The sequence below is a fragment of the Hippocampus guttulatus genome, chromosome 9, assembly GCF_054856545.1.
Source record: "Hippocampus guttulatus isolate MCC_2025c chromosome 9, RoL_Hgut_1.0, whole genome shotgun sequence".
NCBI classification, from domain to species: domain Eukaryota; kingdom Metazoa; phylum Chordata; class Actinopteri; order Syngnathiformes; family Syngnathidae; genus Hippocampus; species Hippocampus guttulatus.
This window is the reverse complement of record NC_141269.1, coordinates 1,160,911-1,177,101: the sequence shown is the minus strand read 5'-3', so window position 1 is coordinate 1,177,101 and position 16,191 is coordinate 1,160,911. Positions and strand designations below refer to the sequence as shown.

Here is a 16,191-nt window from a genome sequence, read left to right as displayed (position 1 = left end):
TTCGACTACATTTAGAACATACTCAAAATTTCTGATGATCACTTTCATACTCGGAAAATTTATAAAGTATTCAGAAGTTGAGGATAGCTAGCTAGCTAGACATTCCTATTTCAGAGTATGTGAGTCCAACTCATAAAATTAAAGTATGTATTTATACTCGGAAAACGAGGACATCAATATTAACATTTTCTGAGCAGGACTGCATTACGTATTATGATCTTTGGGGAGCCTGAACACCCATCAAGAGCAAAACAAATTACGGTACGCAAAACATTTATTACCAGATTTGTGATGTCACAATGGCGCTAATTGACATGCAGAACGCCACACCTCGCGAGGATATCCACCAATGACATTATCAGGTAGGCTGGCTGAAGATCCAACGCCAAAAAAAAAAAAACATTTTTAAATCAAAAAGTAAGCAGAGCTGCAGTGTCCCAGCATTGGCCTTGTATAACCCATGCCAACAAAATCTCAAGTCATTCAGCATTAGGCAGGATATTTTTTTTAATCGTCAATTTCTTGTCAAATCTGAACAAAGTCTGGTTTCCGAGGTGTAGGTGTTGTTTTTTTCTTTCATGTCTTGCCAAAATATTCCTTCTGGAATTGCTGGAACTCCTCCTCTGTGAACACCGACGATGTCTTTTTGGGCTTGTGAGCGGTGGGCTCATTGGGCTGATTGCGGGACAGTCTTCCTTTGTTGTAGTTCTGGATCTGAGCGAGAGACAACGGACGTGGTCGTTTATTTATGCGTTTTCCATGAATGCCGACAAAATATGAACTCTCACTTTTAATGTGTCCGACGCGGTGGCCTGGAAGCTGATGCTCGTGAAGTATTTCAGGTTGGCCGTCATCTGACTTGTCTCCTTTGTTTTCCTGAACTCGTCTGAAATCGTCCACACGGAAGCCATATGCAAATTAGCTATTTAATAATACCCCTTGTGGAAATTATTCCGCTCATGTCGGTTAGAGGCCATTACAGTCGCTAGTCACTTTTCTGAAAAATAATCAGCGGAACTCTCCACACTTTAAACGACACAAGCTGCAAATAATAAAAATTGTCCTGGCAAAAAAAAATAAAAAATCTTGAATTGACTGATAAAAAAACAATGAAAGGCCCAATTCAAGAAGAATGTAACATACTTCAACATCACGAGGGCTCAGCTCAGCAGTTGACAGCTGCTGAGCTGAGCCCTCGTGATGTTTAAGCTTACATTTGTGCTTATTTTTTTCCACTCTAAATGTGCATTGTCAAAGTTAAGGCAGAGTCCGTTGTTATTTTCTACTTTTGCCCTTAACTGTACTGAACTTGTTTCATGGCTGTTTCTTTTGGCCTGTATCTTTCCTTATCATTTAGAGCGGGCGCATGTTTAAAATTGATGATTGTAGCGATTGTCCTACTGGATTAAAAAAACAAAACAAAAAAAAGACTTTCCACGAAACAACGAAATGTGCACGCGAGGTGTGGGTATTATTGTTGTCCACTTGGTGTCGCTGTGTTAACGTTCAGCACAGGAGGATCTTGTGACTGCACATGGCCTGAAAAGGTTTGGTGCGGTCGGGTGAGTGACGTGCGGTCGTCGAATTCGTGCAACATTAAGCTGTTGGACACTCAGGTTAGCAACCGGCTGTTAACGAGCTAACGGTTAGCCCATTTGCAAGAAAATACACACGCTCATTTGTTTTTGTAGTTTAACATAAGTCATTTTCCACAACCTACTGGGGGTAAAAAAAAAAAAAAAAATTAAAATAAGAACTTGAACTTTTTGGGATGAAAAAAAAATGGTTTCAGCTCTGCATTCCATGTTCGTCCAAATTCGTGTGTACTGTGACGGGACCCTACTGACCCAGGGCGCACTTGATCATCTTATCCTTAACCGTCGCTTTGCTCTTGCCGGGTCCGAGACGACCCTGTAGCCGCTTCACCTGCCGGGTGACACCTTGGCGGTTGGTGCTCACTAGCGCCTTTGCCGCCGCCGTATTGGGCGTCCTTGCTTGCCGCTTCTTCTTCACGTTATTTCCAGCTGGCAGGAAAAACAGTACATACATTAAGTGGAAACCTTGTCTTCCGCGCGCCCTTACCAGTCCATACTGTTTTGGCCCTGTGGTGTATCATTTCTAATTTCATTTCATCATGTCATCAATTACCTTAATTGTTACCGGCCTACAAAGCATCATATCACTGATGATAGTACAAATTGTGATAATTTACCTAGTTGCATGTCGCTGGTATCGGTGTTACTTATTTTACTTACTTTTCTATCAGTATAAGCAACGGTACCAGGCTCTATTTCACTTGGTATCAAATCGGGAATGAGTTGGAAATCTTGTTGGGTGATACCAGCGTCTATTTTACTTAAATGCGTAATAATATTGTTCGTTACCCATGTAACCAGTCTGAATTTTGCATATTTGTATTGGTACTCTCACCAATACCAGACGATATTTTACAAGAGTATTGTAAGTGTTAATTGATAGGTGAGTGCCGTTCTCAGCATCTTTTCTTTTAGACATATCTTTTCTTTAAGATGGTATTGCCCACCATCTGCACCCAACAAAATGCCAAATTAAAAAAAAACTGTTTTCAATGACGTACACTAGCCAACATTAGGCACACCAGACACACCAATCGCCTTAGAATAAACTCTGAAGGACTTGATAAGGCGCTTATAAATAAAATGTATTATTATTATTATTATTGATAAATCAACTGACTAGTTTTTCGCTGCAGCAAAATGGTGGCTAGTACGTAGCTAGGCGTCGTCACAAAGCACCCGGATCTTCACTTCCTTCGGCGCTTCAGAAACCCTTCTCAATCATTCACCGGTGGGAATATAAAGAATTTATGTCTGCAGTTTGAATCGCGAACCAAGTACTTATACATTTTTATAATCCAAATACAGTTTTGAGCATGGAAAGTTATACAGGAGTCGGCACGGCGGCATTCTTGCAAGCACGGCGTGGTTACGACAATTCGCGGCTAACGTGAACCAGCAAGCCGATCGACGGACTTAAAACGTACTTTTAATGTCGTTACTCAGCAGTTCTAATCCTCTCCTGACCAGCGACGCGGACATCTTGACTTATTCCGGGGCGTTTTGCTTTCCAGAAACTTAAACTACCCCAGATGAACTGTTAGCATGTGTACGTTTTCATGTCAACATCCGGTTAGCTCACGGTGTGTGTTGCTAGTAAAGGAGCCGGGCGGAAATGAACTGAAATGCAAGACTTCCCGACTTCTAAACGTCACCGTACGCATTTAGCGCTCGCTCAAATCATAGGTGCTAATAAAAAAAATCATAGGTGCTAATGCTGGAATAAACCTTACGTCAACGTTTTTTTTTTTGGCGAAGGGCACTGAAAAAGGATGAAACTTTACCGGCCTTTTATTAGCGTTGAATTGTGAGCAACATGTATCAACAACCTTGGCCGAATCACCCTGAGATCCGAAACACATTTCACAACACATACAAATAATTAGCAAACATAGTTAATGTTCTCCAATAAATATTGACAAACAAATGCTCTGTCAGTGTGAAAATTAGCGTTTGGTATGACTCCATCACAACCTCTGGCCGTACTTTTGACGTCAAGTTATCTATTTTGGAACCGCGCTAAAAAAGAAGCACTAACAGCAAGTGACAGTTAAACGCAAATTTCACAATAAAATTATGACTACTGCGAGAAAATTTATAGTTACAGTATTTAGAGTCCTAAATCGGAAATTGTAACAAAAATGACCAATAAACACAAATGGTGTTAAATGATGCTTTAAATATGTCAAATTCATCTAAATTCATATCGATAAAAGCTGCTTTTGCAGGTACAGCTGGAAACTACACACAACCTGACCAATAAAATCGGAGAACATTAATAACCATGAATGGTGTTAAATATTTTAAGTCAAGTCAAATGACAAAATTTGACATAATTGCTTGGCAGGTAGCAACCTTTGTAGGTAAGTGTTACAAAATAAAGCAGGAAACAACACAACTGCCTCAAAAAGTGAATCTTGTCCTAAATATCAATGGCTGAAGTAAATTCACATATACTGTACAGCTCTTTTTGACGTTCAATATTACAAAATAAATCAAAAGGCGACTCAACTCTGACCATGACAAATTGTATGTTCCTTAAACCCTGAGAATGACCTCACTGGAGTGTTGCAAATGGAATGAGGACATTTATGAATATCTTGTGAAATGGTTGCAAATCAAACGCAGGTGACTTTCTTTTCACATTGGAAGGGAATTTCTCATGTCTGCATCTCTTCTTGAAAGCAGAAATGATCCACCGTAAGGATCACGCAACAAGTTGAGGGAAACCACAGATGGGCAAAAAGTTTAAAATGGAGGGGAAAAAACTAGGATCGTTTTTGAAGTTTTGTTTTATTCATTTTCACAAAAATGTATATTTTTTTAAAGGGATGTAACAAATATTACAAGACTCTTGATCGATAGTGGCGGAAAAACAGCCTTTGTGGGCGTGGTCACGAGGCCAGCGCCCCCTTCTTTTCATCTTCTCCCCTCCACACCCCCTCCTCAGTGACGAATGGAAATCATGTCAGTGCTTCAGCGAGATCTCTGGTGGGTAGGTAAGTTTCTGTACCTTCACAAGTGGAAGTCTGGATTTTGTGCGCACGCGCGTGTGTGTCATGCAATTTTGCCTGTGCCGTGCATACAAAGAAAAGAACGCTGTACCTCCAGTGAAACCAAACAAACAGCTGGCTCAATGATGTGATGGGGCTGCTTTCCTACATCCAGAAGCGGACCTTTTGAATCTGTGCTGGTCGCAATGAAATCTCAAAACTATGGAGCCAACTGTGCCACCCACTGTGAGAAAACCTGATCACTGTCGTGGCTCTTTGGTATTCCGACATAATAGTGATAGAAAATTGATAGCTAATCAAAAACCAAACAAGATGTGCTCGGATTACAACACTGGATTATAACTGAAGAGTGGATCTAAATACTGTACTATTGGAGGTGTTGAAAAGAAGCAGACGTGAGTATTTTCAATTGAATGCTCTATTGGCAGGAAGTCGGTGGGCTTGCTGCGGGACCTGAGCCATGTGGTGGATGGAGGCAATTGTGACGCTGAGTTCTGGAGAAGCTGCACTTTGCCGTGTGATGTGAGCTGCACACGGACAGACGGTAAGTACAGGACCTTTTATTTTAAGGTTTTAAGATAAAAAATATTTTTAGCCATATATCCATCTGTCTGTTTTGTTTGTGTATCTACTTAATTAAATAAAATTGAGTTAATTCATCAATACACCTTTTTTTTTTCAGCGTATACAACGAGCCCGATTCATATAGCGTCTGATATTAGGTATTTTAAAATCGGTAGATCATCTTGGGGTTTTTTTTTCTTATTTTGTCAGATTTTTTCTTTTAATACTGTACATAAATACATAACAACCTAAGATATTGACACTCAAGGACCACCGCTGCCTGCATGTTTTGCCCGTTCTGTTGCATTTACGACGACGTAAAAAGTCAAGCAATGAAAGACCTCGTCGGCTTTTTTTTTTTTCCGTTTGGACTTTCCCTTCGCTGGTGGTTTACAGACCAGCGCGAGATGGAAACCAGCGCACACACACACGCAAGGCGACGCGACCGCAACACACCGCTTCCTGCCTCCTTTGACTCTGACATGAAAGTGAGTCCTGCTTCCAATAAGCGAACACTTGACAAGTGAAAAAAAAAAACCCAGACGATTTCTACAACCGTGGGTTGTGATTTGTTTTGTGATCTATTTATTCTAGTATTGGCGCCATCCCCGCAGTCTCTTGTTCAGTTGAGCCACTGTACACATTTGTTGCATTATTTAGGAAATACTAGTATTGGTCAAATTTAGTAAATTATGTCATCCAGTTCAAACGAACTGTCAACGGTTCTTGTGAGAAAAAAAAAATCTAAAAGTCAAGTCAAACGACATGACTTTTTTTGCCATTCACGATGTAAGACTACCAAATAAATATCTTGGACCGTGAGAGATGTCACACGACAAGATCTTCTGCTCTCCGAAAAGAACTTCAGCAAACAAATTTGCCCAACTCGTTCAATGTCAAAGATGTTTTTCATGTTTGTTTTAAGAATCCACCCAGGTACGGCTCCATGTATTTAAAAAACAAAACAAAAAACATTTGGTAGGGTAAAAAAGGGTCTGAAAATAGCCGGCACTGAAGGGGTTTTAATGACTCCACGTTTGCTAATCAGCTACGAGCTTAGCAGTTAGCAAACATAGCATGAGTTGAAATCCTAGGTCTATGTTTTCCAATATTTGCCCTTTTGCTGAAGTCACTTTGGACATGCAGTATTGAGTATGTTGCACTACGCGGGTTACGACGCATCAAGACGTGTCACAGACACGACGGTCGTCTGTGACGCGTCTCTCGGTTCGCATAGCCTGACATTGGCATACGTTGAACTCTTTTGTGGCTGATAGTGTCTCAAAACAAGGCAGTGGTAACCCAAACGCAAACCGTCCGCAGGTAGTTCAGCATTTCGATTTGGTCAACATATGATCGCTTCCCATTTGACCTGAAAGACGCCATTTCATGACCTAATTTGGTCTTTGCGCTTTCTTCCCTACACACAGATATAGTCTTGTGTTGGGAGGCGCTAGTGAGTGATGTCTGCCATCTAGTTGTGAACACTCTTATTACAACTTCAAACTGCTCAGCCCCAGGAAAAAGTTTGAGGTTCAAAAATCCATCAAGGCAAGCCGCCTTTTTCCGACCCTTGAGATCGATTGTTTGCGACAACTCCTCCTTTTTTGTTTTTGTTCAATTAAACCTGTGATTTCAAGTCCGTCCCAGAAGGCAACCACGAGTCGGTGAGAAGCGAACGTTTGAAAGCACGATGCCGCGAGTCGAAGCGGAGGAAATGAGAGAGCCGCAGGGGCGAGAAGGGGAAGCGTCTCATTTTCAAATTGCCACTCAGACGGGCCGAGAACAATTTCAAGTGGGACTGCGCGCGCATTCATCGCAAGTCATGCTCGCACAGGTGCTCCTCACAGCTTCGCAAAAAAAGGGAACAAAATCGACGGGTTGATCGCTCGGGACGCTGAACGCAATGAATCGCGCAGCTACTGTTCTGTCAGTCTAGCGGGCGCACGTCGCGACAATTCCATTGCGAGGAGAAACACGTGAGTGAGCGAACGAGGTCGCGTGACACGCTGGTTGAAAGCAACGCAAGTCACGAACGGAACATACTGACCTTTTTTGTTTTTTTTTTAAACCGAAACCACAAAAACAGGTACGTGGGGCGTGTAACTTCCTGAAAAACCAAGCAAAAAACATCCACGACTCAAAAGGTAGATTTTTACCCCAAAAAAATATCAGACAAGCAAAAGCATCCAAACCTCAAAAGTCAGGTTTGCACTCTCAAAAAAAAAGTCACCCCCCCCCGCCAAAAAAGAAACAAGCAAAAGCATCCATGGCTCAAAACTTTTTCACCCTAAAACAAAAAACAAAGAACCCCCCCCCCAAAGCATCCACACCTCAAAAATCAGGTTTTCACACTAAAAAATTTTTTAAAAACCACCAAGGTAAAAGCATCCGCACTTCAAAAGTCAGGTTCCCACCCCCACCCCAAAAACAAAACCCAAGTAAAAGCATCCACGACTGAAAAGCTTTTCACCCCCTCCCCCAAAAAAACTAGAAAAAAATGCCCAAAGCATCCACTCCACACCTCAAAAATCAGGTTTTTACTCTTAAAAAAAAGCCAAAACATACACGCATCAAAAGTAAGTTTTTAACCCCCCCCCCCCTCCACAAAAAAAAAAACCCCAACAACAACAACCACAAGCACCCACGCCTCAAACGTCAAGTTGTGACCACATTGATCATGTCACGCCGCGGGTGGAAGGCAGGTGGTACCTTCAGGGACCCTTGATTGGGGTTTCACAACGTGACCTGTTTCAAATACAGTTCTGTAGTTTTTATTTTTATTTTTTTTTTAACCAACAAGTAAAACACCTCACAGGTGTTTGCTCTGCAAGTGGAAGTGAATGGCAGAACCGTTCATTTCCACTTCTGTTTTTCCTTCACCTGTGCGCGTCTGTGTGTGTGTGTGTGTGTGTGTGTGAACGAGAAGGAGGAAGCCGTGAGTTCCGCATCCCGCATCCCAAGCAGCGACAACGATGAGGACCGCTTTTGTCCTTCTTCTTTTGTCGCTTCGTGCCGACGCCGCCGCCATTGAGCTCAAGTGTCCCGAACGCCAGCCCAACAGTGAGTTTCCCATTTGAAGCATTTTGCCTTCATCTCCCGCATTCGCCCAACGACGATGACGTTTCCAACGTTGCCGCTCAAGTTGGCGTCATGCGCCTCGACGCAAATGTGTCGCGCTTTCACGTTAACCGCAACTTTGGAGTCGATCGAAACATTTGAAGCGGCTGAAACACGATGCACAGTTGGAACCTTGGGGACGGTGTGGTTCTTTTGCGTGCCGCTAGAGGGAGTCCAAGTACCAAAGTGAGAAGCACTGCAAGTGTCTGTGTTATCCCTCGGTTGTCAGAGTTTTGCAGTTTTAATTTGAAGTGGGGATTTTTTTCAAATCCGTTTTGACTTTTTGAAAACTCACTTACTTTTAATTGATTTTTAGTGTTTCTATTTTGGGGGGAAACGCTTTGATTTTAGTTTTAGCTTTCGTTTGTTTTAGGGAGTACTGTATTTGTTGAGTGCGAGACCACGAAAAGGTTACTTAAGTGTGGTGTGCTAAAGTCCCGATCAGCAATAACAGATTAAAAACATTGGAAATGGACTCCGAAAGCCCATGTACGATCTGAAATGACAAGGACTTTCACCGAAGAACATTTTGGCAAGAATTCGATTCAGTTTCAGTTGCTTTTCATTTTTTTCAAAGCGCAAAAATGTTTAGTTTTTCCGATTTCGTTAGTTTTTGTTCACGACAAAAACCTCGGGAAGTCCGCCGTCGAAACCAGGACGATAGTTGTGACTTTTGTGTGTGTGTGTGTGTGTGTGTGTGTGTCCCAGCAGGCCTGGTTTGCTTGAATGACTACAGTCGAAACATGACGTGCATCTGGAACAGCTCGGACACACGCACGGGCAGCGGCGCGGTGGCGTGCGGCGTACACGCAAAAAGGATCGACGTTCCGTTGCCGTGAGGGGAAAAAAAAAATCCCAGTTTCGATGGAATGTCAAGTGGTGGCATTTGCATTTTTGTACCTAACACAGAACAATGATCCCATCGTGGACGGAAATTACAATGGCGAACATTTGACGGGCATTTCAGATTCAGGTTTGCAGCCGGGGTTGGCATTTAAAATGAGGGTTTTAAGACAAGGTTATGTTTCGAGATGCGGGTTTCAAAGAAGCATTCATTTCAAGGATTCATTCGGTTTTTTTTTTTTTTTTTTTTTTTCAAACAAGAGTTCGAGTTTTGGATCGGGGTGTCCAGTTTAAGTACCAATGTAGCATTTAAAGCCAAAGACGGGGTTTTAAACCGGGGTGGACGTTTCAAATTCGGGTTTTCAATCTGGAGTTCAGGTTTCAAATGAGGGGTTCATGACTGCGCCAAGGATTTCAGTCTTTGTTTGGGTCTCAAGCAAAACGTGTTTTCCCTGTTGCGCTTTCAGTCAGCGCCAATACGAGTCTGGGTGTGTTCTTCGCTCGCTGGACGCGCGGACGCCTTCCTCGCCGCAGACGTGCTCGCTCATCTTTGGCAAAGATAGCATCGTGAGTGCCGACGCCACCGTTTGACGCGCCTACGCCCTGGCAAACGGACTCATAAGTTCAGAGCACAGATCCTGGTGGGGCGGAGGGAGGGGGGCGGGGGGGGGGCTATTAGTGGCTTCCTTTTCAAGCCACTCTCGGACCTATTCGCTTGATTTTTGGGATTCATTTTATTGCTTAGGCGGCCCAGCAGTCCGTGGTTCGCAGTTCAGAGGTCGCGAGTTCGATCCCGGCTCCGGCCTTCCTGTGTGGAGTTTGCACGTTCTCCCCGTGCCTGCGTGTTTTTTCTCCGGGCACTCGGGTTTCCTTCCACTTTCCAAAAACATGCACGGCAGGCCGATTGAACGCTCCAAATTGTCCCGAGGTGTGAGTGTGAGCGTGGATGGTCGTTCGTCTCTGCGTGTGCCCTGCGATTGGCTGGCGACCGATTCGGGGGGGTGTCCGCCGCCCGCTGCCCGAAGACGGCTGGGATCGGCTCCGGCGCCCCCTGCCATCCTCGTGAGGATAAAAGCGGTTCGGAAAATGATATTAGAAAATAGATGGATGGAATTTCTTGCTTTATGTACGCCACCTTGTGGCTTCATGGTACAAAGGATTCATTTTGAAGTGAGTGACGGAGCTTCATTTAGACAAAAGAGGTGCTCCGGTGCCATCTTGCCAACTTCTTTCCAAGGTTCTTCATGTAGAAAAAGAACAGAAAAAAGTCGGGCTTTGCTGCTATACTGCGGCATGGGTCGGTCCCCGGACATTTTCAAAAGTAGCGAATTAAAACAAAAATACTCCAGTGAAGTCCAGAAAAATGAAAGTGATCAAGTCTTCTGGTTTTCGAAAGCATTTGTACTTCCCACCGCTTTGCTGTGCTCAGTTTCAGTGGCACCACGTGTTGAGAGTTCGGATCAACTGCTCCACGGTGGAGATGAAGTACCAGCCGGCCTGTCACGGTGAGTGCGGCGTGTTGAAAGGGGCAGCCCGTCGACACGGCAACAAATAGTTTGGCCTTCACTCATCGGTTCCGGATTCGAGATGGCGCGACGTCACAAAAAAATAGCGATCAAATGCTGGATGACCAAACAAATTAGTCAGGGGTCTAGTCCAAAATGTTGAAAGAGCCATATAGGACAAAAAAACAAAACCAAACAAAAAAACAAATATGTCTGGAGCCACAAAAAAATAAAAGCCTTCGATAAAACTTACAATAAAGGAAACACATGCTGTGTGTATGTAGGAGACCGGACTGTCTCAGAATTGTTCTTTGTTGTGTCTTCACAAACGCCCCCATAGAATTTATTTTGTGATTTCTTCGCTTGATTTTTTGTTTTGGTGCATTATTTTCGCTTTTCATAGTGTCAGTGAAGTCATCATGAATTTCCGTTTTTCGGAGGCCGTCTTTGAACGCCTCTCGAGTTGAACGAGAAGAGGGAAGGCACGGAGTCGGACGCAGACGTGTCATGTCTACAAGAATATTTGACGCGATTCGTTGATGTTTTTATGGTGCCCTTGAAGTCCGATTTCTCTGCGAGCCCTTTTAGTCGGTGTCGCTGCCCTACGCGCTATACGCCTTGCTCTCTGCGTTCATGTTTCGCTTCTATTGCTACTGCAGCCCATTTAGACGGTTAAAAAAAAAAAAAAAGATGAATTTCAATCACTTTTCACTCGTCTCTGGCGAAAGCCCAAACAGTACCTGAGCTTTACTTCCTGTTTGGACTTCTTCCGCAGCCCCCTTAGGCAGCAAGAGTACTAAATATACCCTTGGGTGGTTGAGCTCGATGGCGGTAACAATTATCCCGCCGTTGCATTACAACATAGTGACTTGATGCTAACTCTGCTCTCTCCCTGTTTCTTTTGGTTCCTTTGTAATTCTTCTGCAGCCCATTTAGTTTGTGTGGTTGTGTGTGTGTGTGCGTGTGTGTTGCAATTGCAGTGAAGCTCCCTGCGCCGGGAAAGCCTGAAATCAACCAGACCACCGTTTCCTGGGCGGCTGCCAAGCGGGGCTCGACGTCTCCGTACGACTTCCAGCTGGAGTGGAAGCAGGCCGATGAGCCCTGGGATGTGCGTTACTCAAACGTTGCGTCAAAAAATACGTAACACAACACGAAAGGAAATGCGGTGCCTGTTTTTTTTTTGGGGGGGGGTTTTCGGCTTCCAGTATTTCCAAACTGTGTCTTATTTAATGATCTGTCGGTGGCGCGCTCCACTGCAGTGTATCACGAGAAGATTTTGCCCAAGATTCTGCCTTTTCCCCAACTCTTTGGATACACGAAAATAAACGCTGACCTCCACCAGGGAGCGTCGGTGCACAGAGAGACGAAATCCTGCGAGGAGTCATGCCGATCCGAGCTGAGTCTGGACCAGTTGGGCCGAGGGGCGGCGTACGAGGCGCGCCTTCGGGTGAGGACTTCGGAGGACAATCCGGTGGCGTCGGTGTGGAGCGACTGGAGCGCCGCCGCACGCTGGACGTCGGATGTCGGGGAGGCTGCGGCGCCACCTGCTGGTGCGTTGAGGTCTGACACGCTCGCCGGACTTCAGGTCCTGCTTTCCGAATCGAGACAAAAGGGGATCCGTTTGACCTCGATTGACGGTTTCAAATAAGGGTTTCGAAATTGTGGTCGAAGTCCGAGTCTGGGTTTCAAATGAAGGCTTCAAAAGAGAAGAGGGTTTCAATCTTCAAATTAGCGTTTCAAGACAGGAGGTGGTTTTCCAGCGATTGTTTGGAACTGGGGTGAAACAAACAGACAAACCAAATTTTCGAACAAGGGTTTCCAGCCAAAGTGAGCCTTTTCAAGTTTGGGTATCACCTCCAATTGAACCAAACCACTTTTGGAAGGATCTCCAAATCCCAAACGGGTCTTGTCTTTGTCAGACTCCCTGTGGCTGGTTTTGGGGGTGACGATCTCCGGAACAGCCATTGCCGTCTCTCTGACTCTTCTGCTCTTTAGGAAAGACAAGGCCAACTGGTAAGCCCATAAACAAGATCTTTCGTCATCCTCGAAACACTTATATTACAAAATATTTTGTGTTTTTAGGGTTTATGTCTTCAAGAAGATTCGAGGCCCACGACTACCAGACCCGGGAAAGTCTTCCCTCCGGAACGTAGGTTTGCCACAGCGACAGCCAACTGCCAGATGGCTCCTCGCCACCACCGATTCAAGACGACCGCCACCGTGCGCAATAGAGAGAAAACCGAATGGCCGGAGATCAAGACCCTGGCGGTGGAGCGGTCCGCTTTTTGTGACTTTGGTGCAGTCGTCATCGGGGTTCAGTTCCCACTCGGTGACGCTGTCCATAAGACGGTCGACGGTTTCCCTGTTTCTGCAGAATATGTGCCCTGCAAATGATTGATGACCAGTGCGGAGGGCAGTCACGTCCTGAGGATCTAGGATAAGACTACACCTGGGACAGCTCGCCAGTCAGTCACAACCATCCTTATCGTGAGGATCCAGAATAAGACTGCCTGAAGATCCACAACGAGACCCTACCCGGGACCGGTTCCCAGTCAGTCACAGGGCACATACAGAAAACAGGCGACCGTTCGCTTTCCCGGCCGCATCGTCACCGAATGGGAACTCAACCCAAACGGCCGCCACCAAAGTCACTACCGGTCACCTTCTCGGGTCACTCGAGAAATCACCTTTTGTCAACCGACCTTTTGTCAACTTCTGCTCTTCTCCAGAAGTGGGCACGCCCTCCTTTCAGCAGCGAGTCCTTGCAAGCCTTCCTGCGGCCCGTGGACGTCCTCGCGGTGATGTCCGTCGGCTGTGTGGAACCCGGAAGTCTCGGAGACCCTCGGTATCCAAGAGACCCCGAAGCTGTCCTGGAGAAGATGACGAGAAAGATCACCACAGTTGGCTTGTTCCCGCCCGCGAGCTCCCAACTGCGGCCTCCTCCATTCCCTGTGCCCTCCCTCACTTCGGGCAACCTGAAACTGTGCTCCCCGGAGTCCCCCTACGGCACCGTGGGGGCCATCGCGGACCAGGACGGGGAGATGACGGATGCTCGGAAACTCTTCCTGGAAGTTATTGGCGGGGTCGGCGACGCGGCGACGCCAGTTATTTCAGACTATGAGAAGATCGAGAAACTCCAGGGTGAAGGTTCGAAAGAAGATGACGAGTCGGGAGGTCAATGCGGAGGTGCAGGCCGATCTCCTCTTGAAGGGGTTTTCGTCAAAGGCTCCGTCCAGGTGAGTTTGGACTACGAATGCATTCGGACGCGACACCGCCACGATAGCCCTGAGCTCCCCGGTGCGGATTCGGGCGTACGCGAGGAGCGCGCAGGGCCCGAGGTGAGCTTGGAGGACGGGAAGGAGAAGGCCTCCTGCTTGCCCCGTCCCCCTGGTTCCCCCGGTCCTTGTGGGTGCGCTCCTCCTTTGGACTTCCGCCGTCCAACTCTGGAGAGTCTCCAAGCTCTCCTGCTGGATGCCACAGATTTCACACGTGGAGCAGTAGAACCCTCCAGCGGTGGTTATATGTCCGTGTGTCAGCGCGATCCCGAAACTGGTTGAAGGACATACACCCGCCACTGAGTTGGCGCACCCCTTCGACCCCCATGCTCATGCTCGACAAAATCAAGTGCAAACAACAAATGTATTGAAGTTCAAGTTAATCACTGTCATTTAGATGACATGGAAAATGCCAAGCGCTCATTTCAACGTCATATATGAGATAGCGCACCACCCTCTACCTTGCGTATACCCCCCATCCCCTCAAAAAAAGTCCAGAAGAAGCATTTTTGATGTTCAAATCTAATTTGTATCATGCATACAGTTGAAATCGATCGTTCCCAAACTTGTTGAGCCTCACGAGCCTTTTTATTTGGCGCACCCGCACCTCTCCCGCAGTAAAAATGACTTTTTTTTTCCAGTGTTGGAGAAGAACAATATTTTAATCCGTTTAAGGCTCCCTTTTTCAAACTTTTCAAGCCACGCACCACTTTCAAAGTACCCTTTGAGCCGGCACACCCCTTATACCCCCCCCCCCCTAAATGAAAGTGCCAAACATCTTCACATTTCAGTTCAGCATGAATTTGTATCGTTTGCAGCAGTCTGTCGTGGACTTTTTAAGTGTAACTCCCAGAAACACCTTTAAAAAACAGTCCAAAAAGCTTTATTTATTTTTTTTATTTTTTTTTTACATTTTCAAGCACTCATTTGAACATTCCAAATGAGAGAGCACACCACCTTCTACTCCGCAACAAACACTCCTCCCAAAAGTTCTAAAGCATTTTTTTTTTGGTCTTTTTCTTTTGTTTGGTTGAACGTCTTTAGTCACCCGCTCCCTTCAACACCGCCACTGAATTGGCGCACCAGCTCTCCTCCGACACGTACCTTATAATTTTTCTTTCAATGTTGCGCACCCTCTCATTCCCTGACCCCCCCCCCCCCCCAAAAAAAAGTAATAAGTCTATAAATTGAAAAAAAGGACATTTCATGTTGTAAACGTTTGTATTCTACTTAAACTGTGCAAGTCGAAGATGATTTCGGTGAAGCGACAATGAAGCATTAACATGTTGAACAACTGTTGGGTGTGAATTTGATTTTTTTTTTACATTACATTCCACATTGCGCCGCTGCTGCTTCATCGGTTGTTGGGTTTTTGTGTCAGCCTGCAGATGGTTTCGCTGGAGACTTGAAAATAGTGAAGACAAGCGATATTTTCTTTTCCACAGAAGCTGGTGCGAAGCGGGGTGGGGGGAGTAGGCCAAGACAAGACAGTGTTTTGCTAAGTGAAGATTTGTTTTTTGCTGCGGAAACGTTGTTATGTAACATTCACACCCACTTGCAGAAAAAGTGCACCAACACTCCCTGCCCCCCGCCCCCAAAAAATATATACTGTATACTTTTTAAGTAAATATGATATTTCTCAGAGAAAAAATAACCCTCACTTTTTCCTTCGTATGAGTCATGAGAAAGACTTGAAGTCTGTCTTACAACTTGTCTGAAAAAAATCTTTCTTTGATTTAAAAAAAATAGATAACATGATCATAAGGCTACAAAGAGGGAAAAAAATGTGTGGAATATTTATTGTAAGAAATGATTCATAATTATTTTAAAATGTTGATTTGGCAAAAGATGGTTTGTAAATTTTGTTTTTCTATTTAGAGATTTTCTTGAAAAAAAAACATTTTCCTCTAAGAAAAAAAAATTCTCTTCATTAAAAATATTTGTCTCTTCAGAAATGCTAAACAAATTCTCTAAAAGAAATGCTACTTTCAAAAAAGAAACTAAATACAACATCTGTGGTTATGATACGTCAATTTTCATATTTTTTTTTCTTGGGCAAAAATTGCAGTACTTACGTCGAACGAACCCATTCCTCCAGCAAAAGCAAAACTAACATTGCACAGAAATGTGGTTCCCTCCATCGTTCCCCTGGGATCCTGTCCTGTCCTGTGGCTTCGTGGTTAGACTGGGAGGAGGGTGCACAGTGCAGACAAAGTCCGGCAGGCAGTGAACGAGAAGCAAAACCATTACGCCAGAAGAAGAAAACAGCTTGCCC

At 44.9% G+C, this 16,191-nt stretch overlaps 2 protein-coding genes across 12 annotated transcripts; one reads left to right on the top strand and one right to left on the bottom strand.

The window, feature by feature from the left end:
- Positions 1-256: 256 nt before the first annotated feature.
- rps19bp1 (ribosomal protein S19 binding protein 1) lies at positions 257-3,205 on the bottom strand. Its single transcript, XM_086119635.1, has 4 exons — positions 3,023-3,205; positions 1,848-2,024; positions 789-886; positions 257-714 (listed from the first exon to the last, which is right to left on the bottom strand). The coding sequence occupies exons 1-4, from the start codon at positions 3,075-3,077 to the stop codon at positions 577-579; spliced, it is 468 nt and encodes a 155-aa protein (XP_085975761.1). The 5' UTR covers positions 3,078-3,205; the 3' UTR covers positions 257-576.
- On the top strand, positions 2,748-15,211 carry LOC147199715 (uncharacterized). 11 transcript variants are annotated; one of them, XM_086119630.1, is made up of 13 exons: positions 2,771-2,826; positions 4,425-4,590; positions 5,038-5,153; positions 5,570-5,661; positions 8,103-8,236; positions 9,002-9,128; positions 9,604-9,703; positions 10,566-10,641; positions 11,622-11,749; positions 11,984-12,191; positions 12,561-12,654; positions 12,724-12,790; positions 13,371-15,211. In XM_086119630.1, the coding sequence occupies exons 5-13, from the start codon at positions 8,149-8,151 to the stop codon at positions 14,196-14,198; spliced, it is 1,716 nt and encodes a 571-aa protein (XP_085975756.1). In that variant the 5' UTR covers positions 2,771-2,826; positions 4,425-4,590; positions 5,038-5,153; positions 5,570-5,661; positions 8,103-8,148; the 3' UTR covers positions 14,199-15,211. The 11 variants fall into 11 exon arrangements, with proteins under 11 accessions (XP_085975753.1, XP_085975751.1, XP_085975756.1 ...); XM_086119629.1 differs by having other exon boundaries at positions 4,425-4,594; XM_086119627.1 differs by lacking the exon at positions 5,570-5,661 and having other exon boundaries at positions 2,748-2,826; positions 4,546-4,590.
- Positions 15,212-16,191: the final 980 nt, after the last annotated feature.

What these genes read in the sequence shown, in the direction of transcription:
- LOC147199715 (XM_086119627.1), top strand. Translation starts at nt 8,149, where the DNA reads ATGAGGACCGCTTTTGTCCTTCTTCTTTTGTCGCTTCGTGCCGACGCC. An exon ending in TCCCGAACGCCAGCCCAACA is followed by an intron (nt 8,237 to 9,001) that starts GTGAGTTTCCCA and finishes TGTGTGTCCCAG; the next exon opens with CAGGCCTGGTTTGCTTGAAT. An exon ending in GTACCAGCCGGCCTGTCACG is followed by an intron (nt 10,642 to 11,621) that starts GTGAGTGCGGCG and finishes TTGCAATTGCAG; the next exon opens with TGAAGCTCCCTGCGCCGGGA.
- rps19bp1 (XM_086119635.1), bottom strand. Translation starts at nt 3,077, where the DNA reads ATGTCCGCGTCGCTGGTCAGGAGAGGATTAGAACTGCTGAGTAACGAC. An exon ending in GCTGAGTAACGACATTAAAA is followed by an intron (nt 2,025 to 3,022) that starts GTACGTTTTAAG and finishes TTTTCCTGCCAG; the next exon opens with CTGGAAATAACGTGAAGAAG. An exon ending in CCGCGTCGGACACATTAAAA is followed by an intron (nt 715 to 788) that starts GTGAGAGTTCAT and finishes TCTCTCGCTCAG; the next exon opens with ATCCAGAACTACAACAAAGG.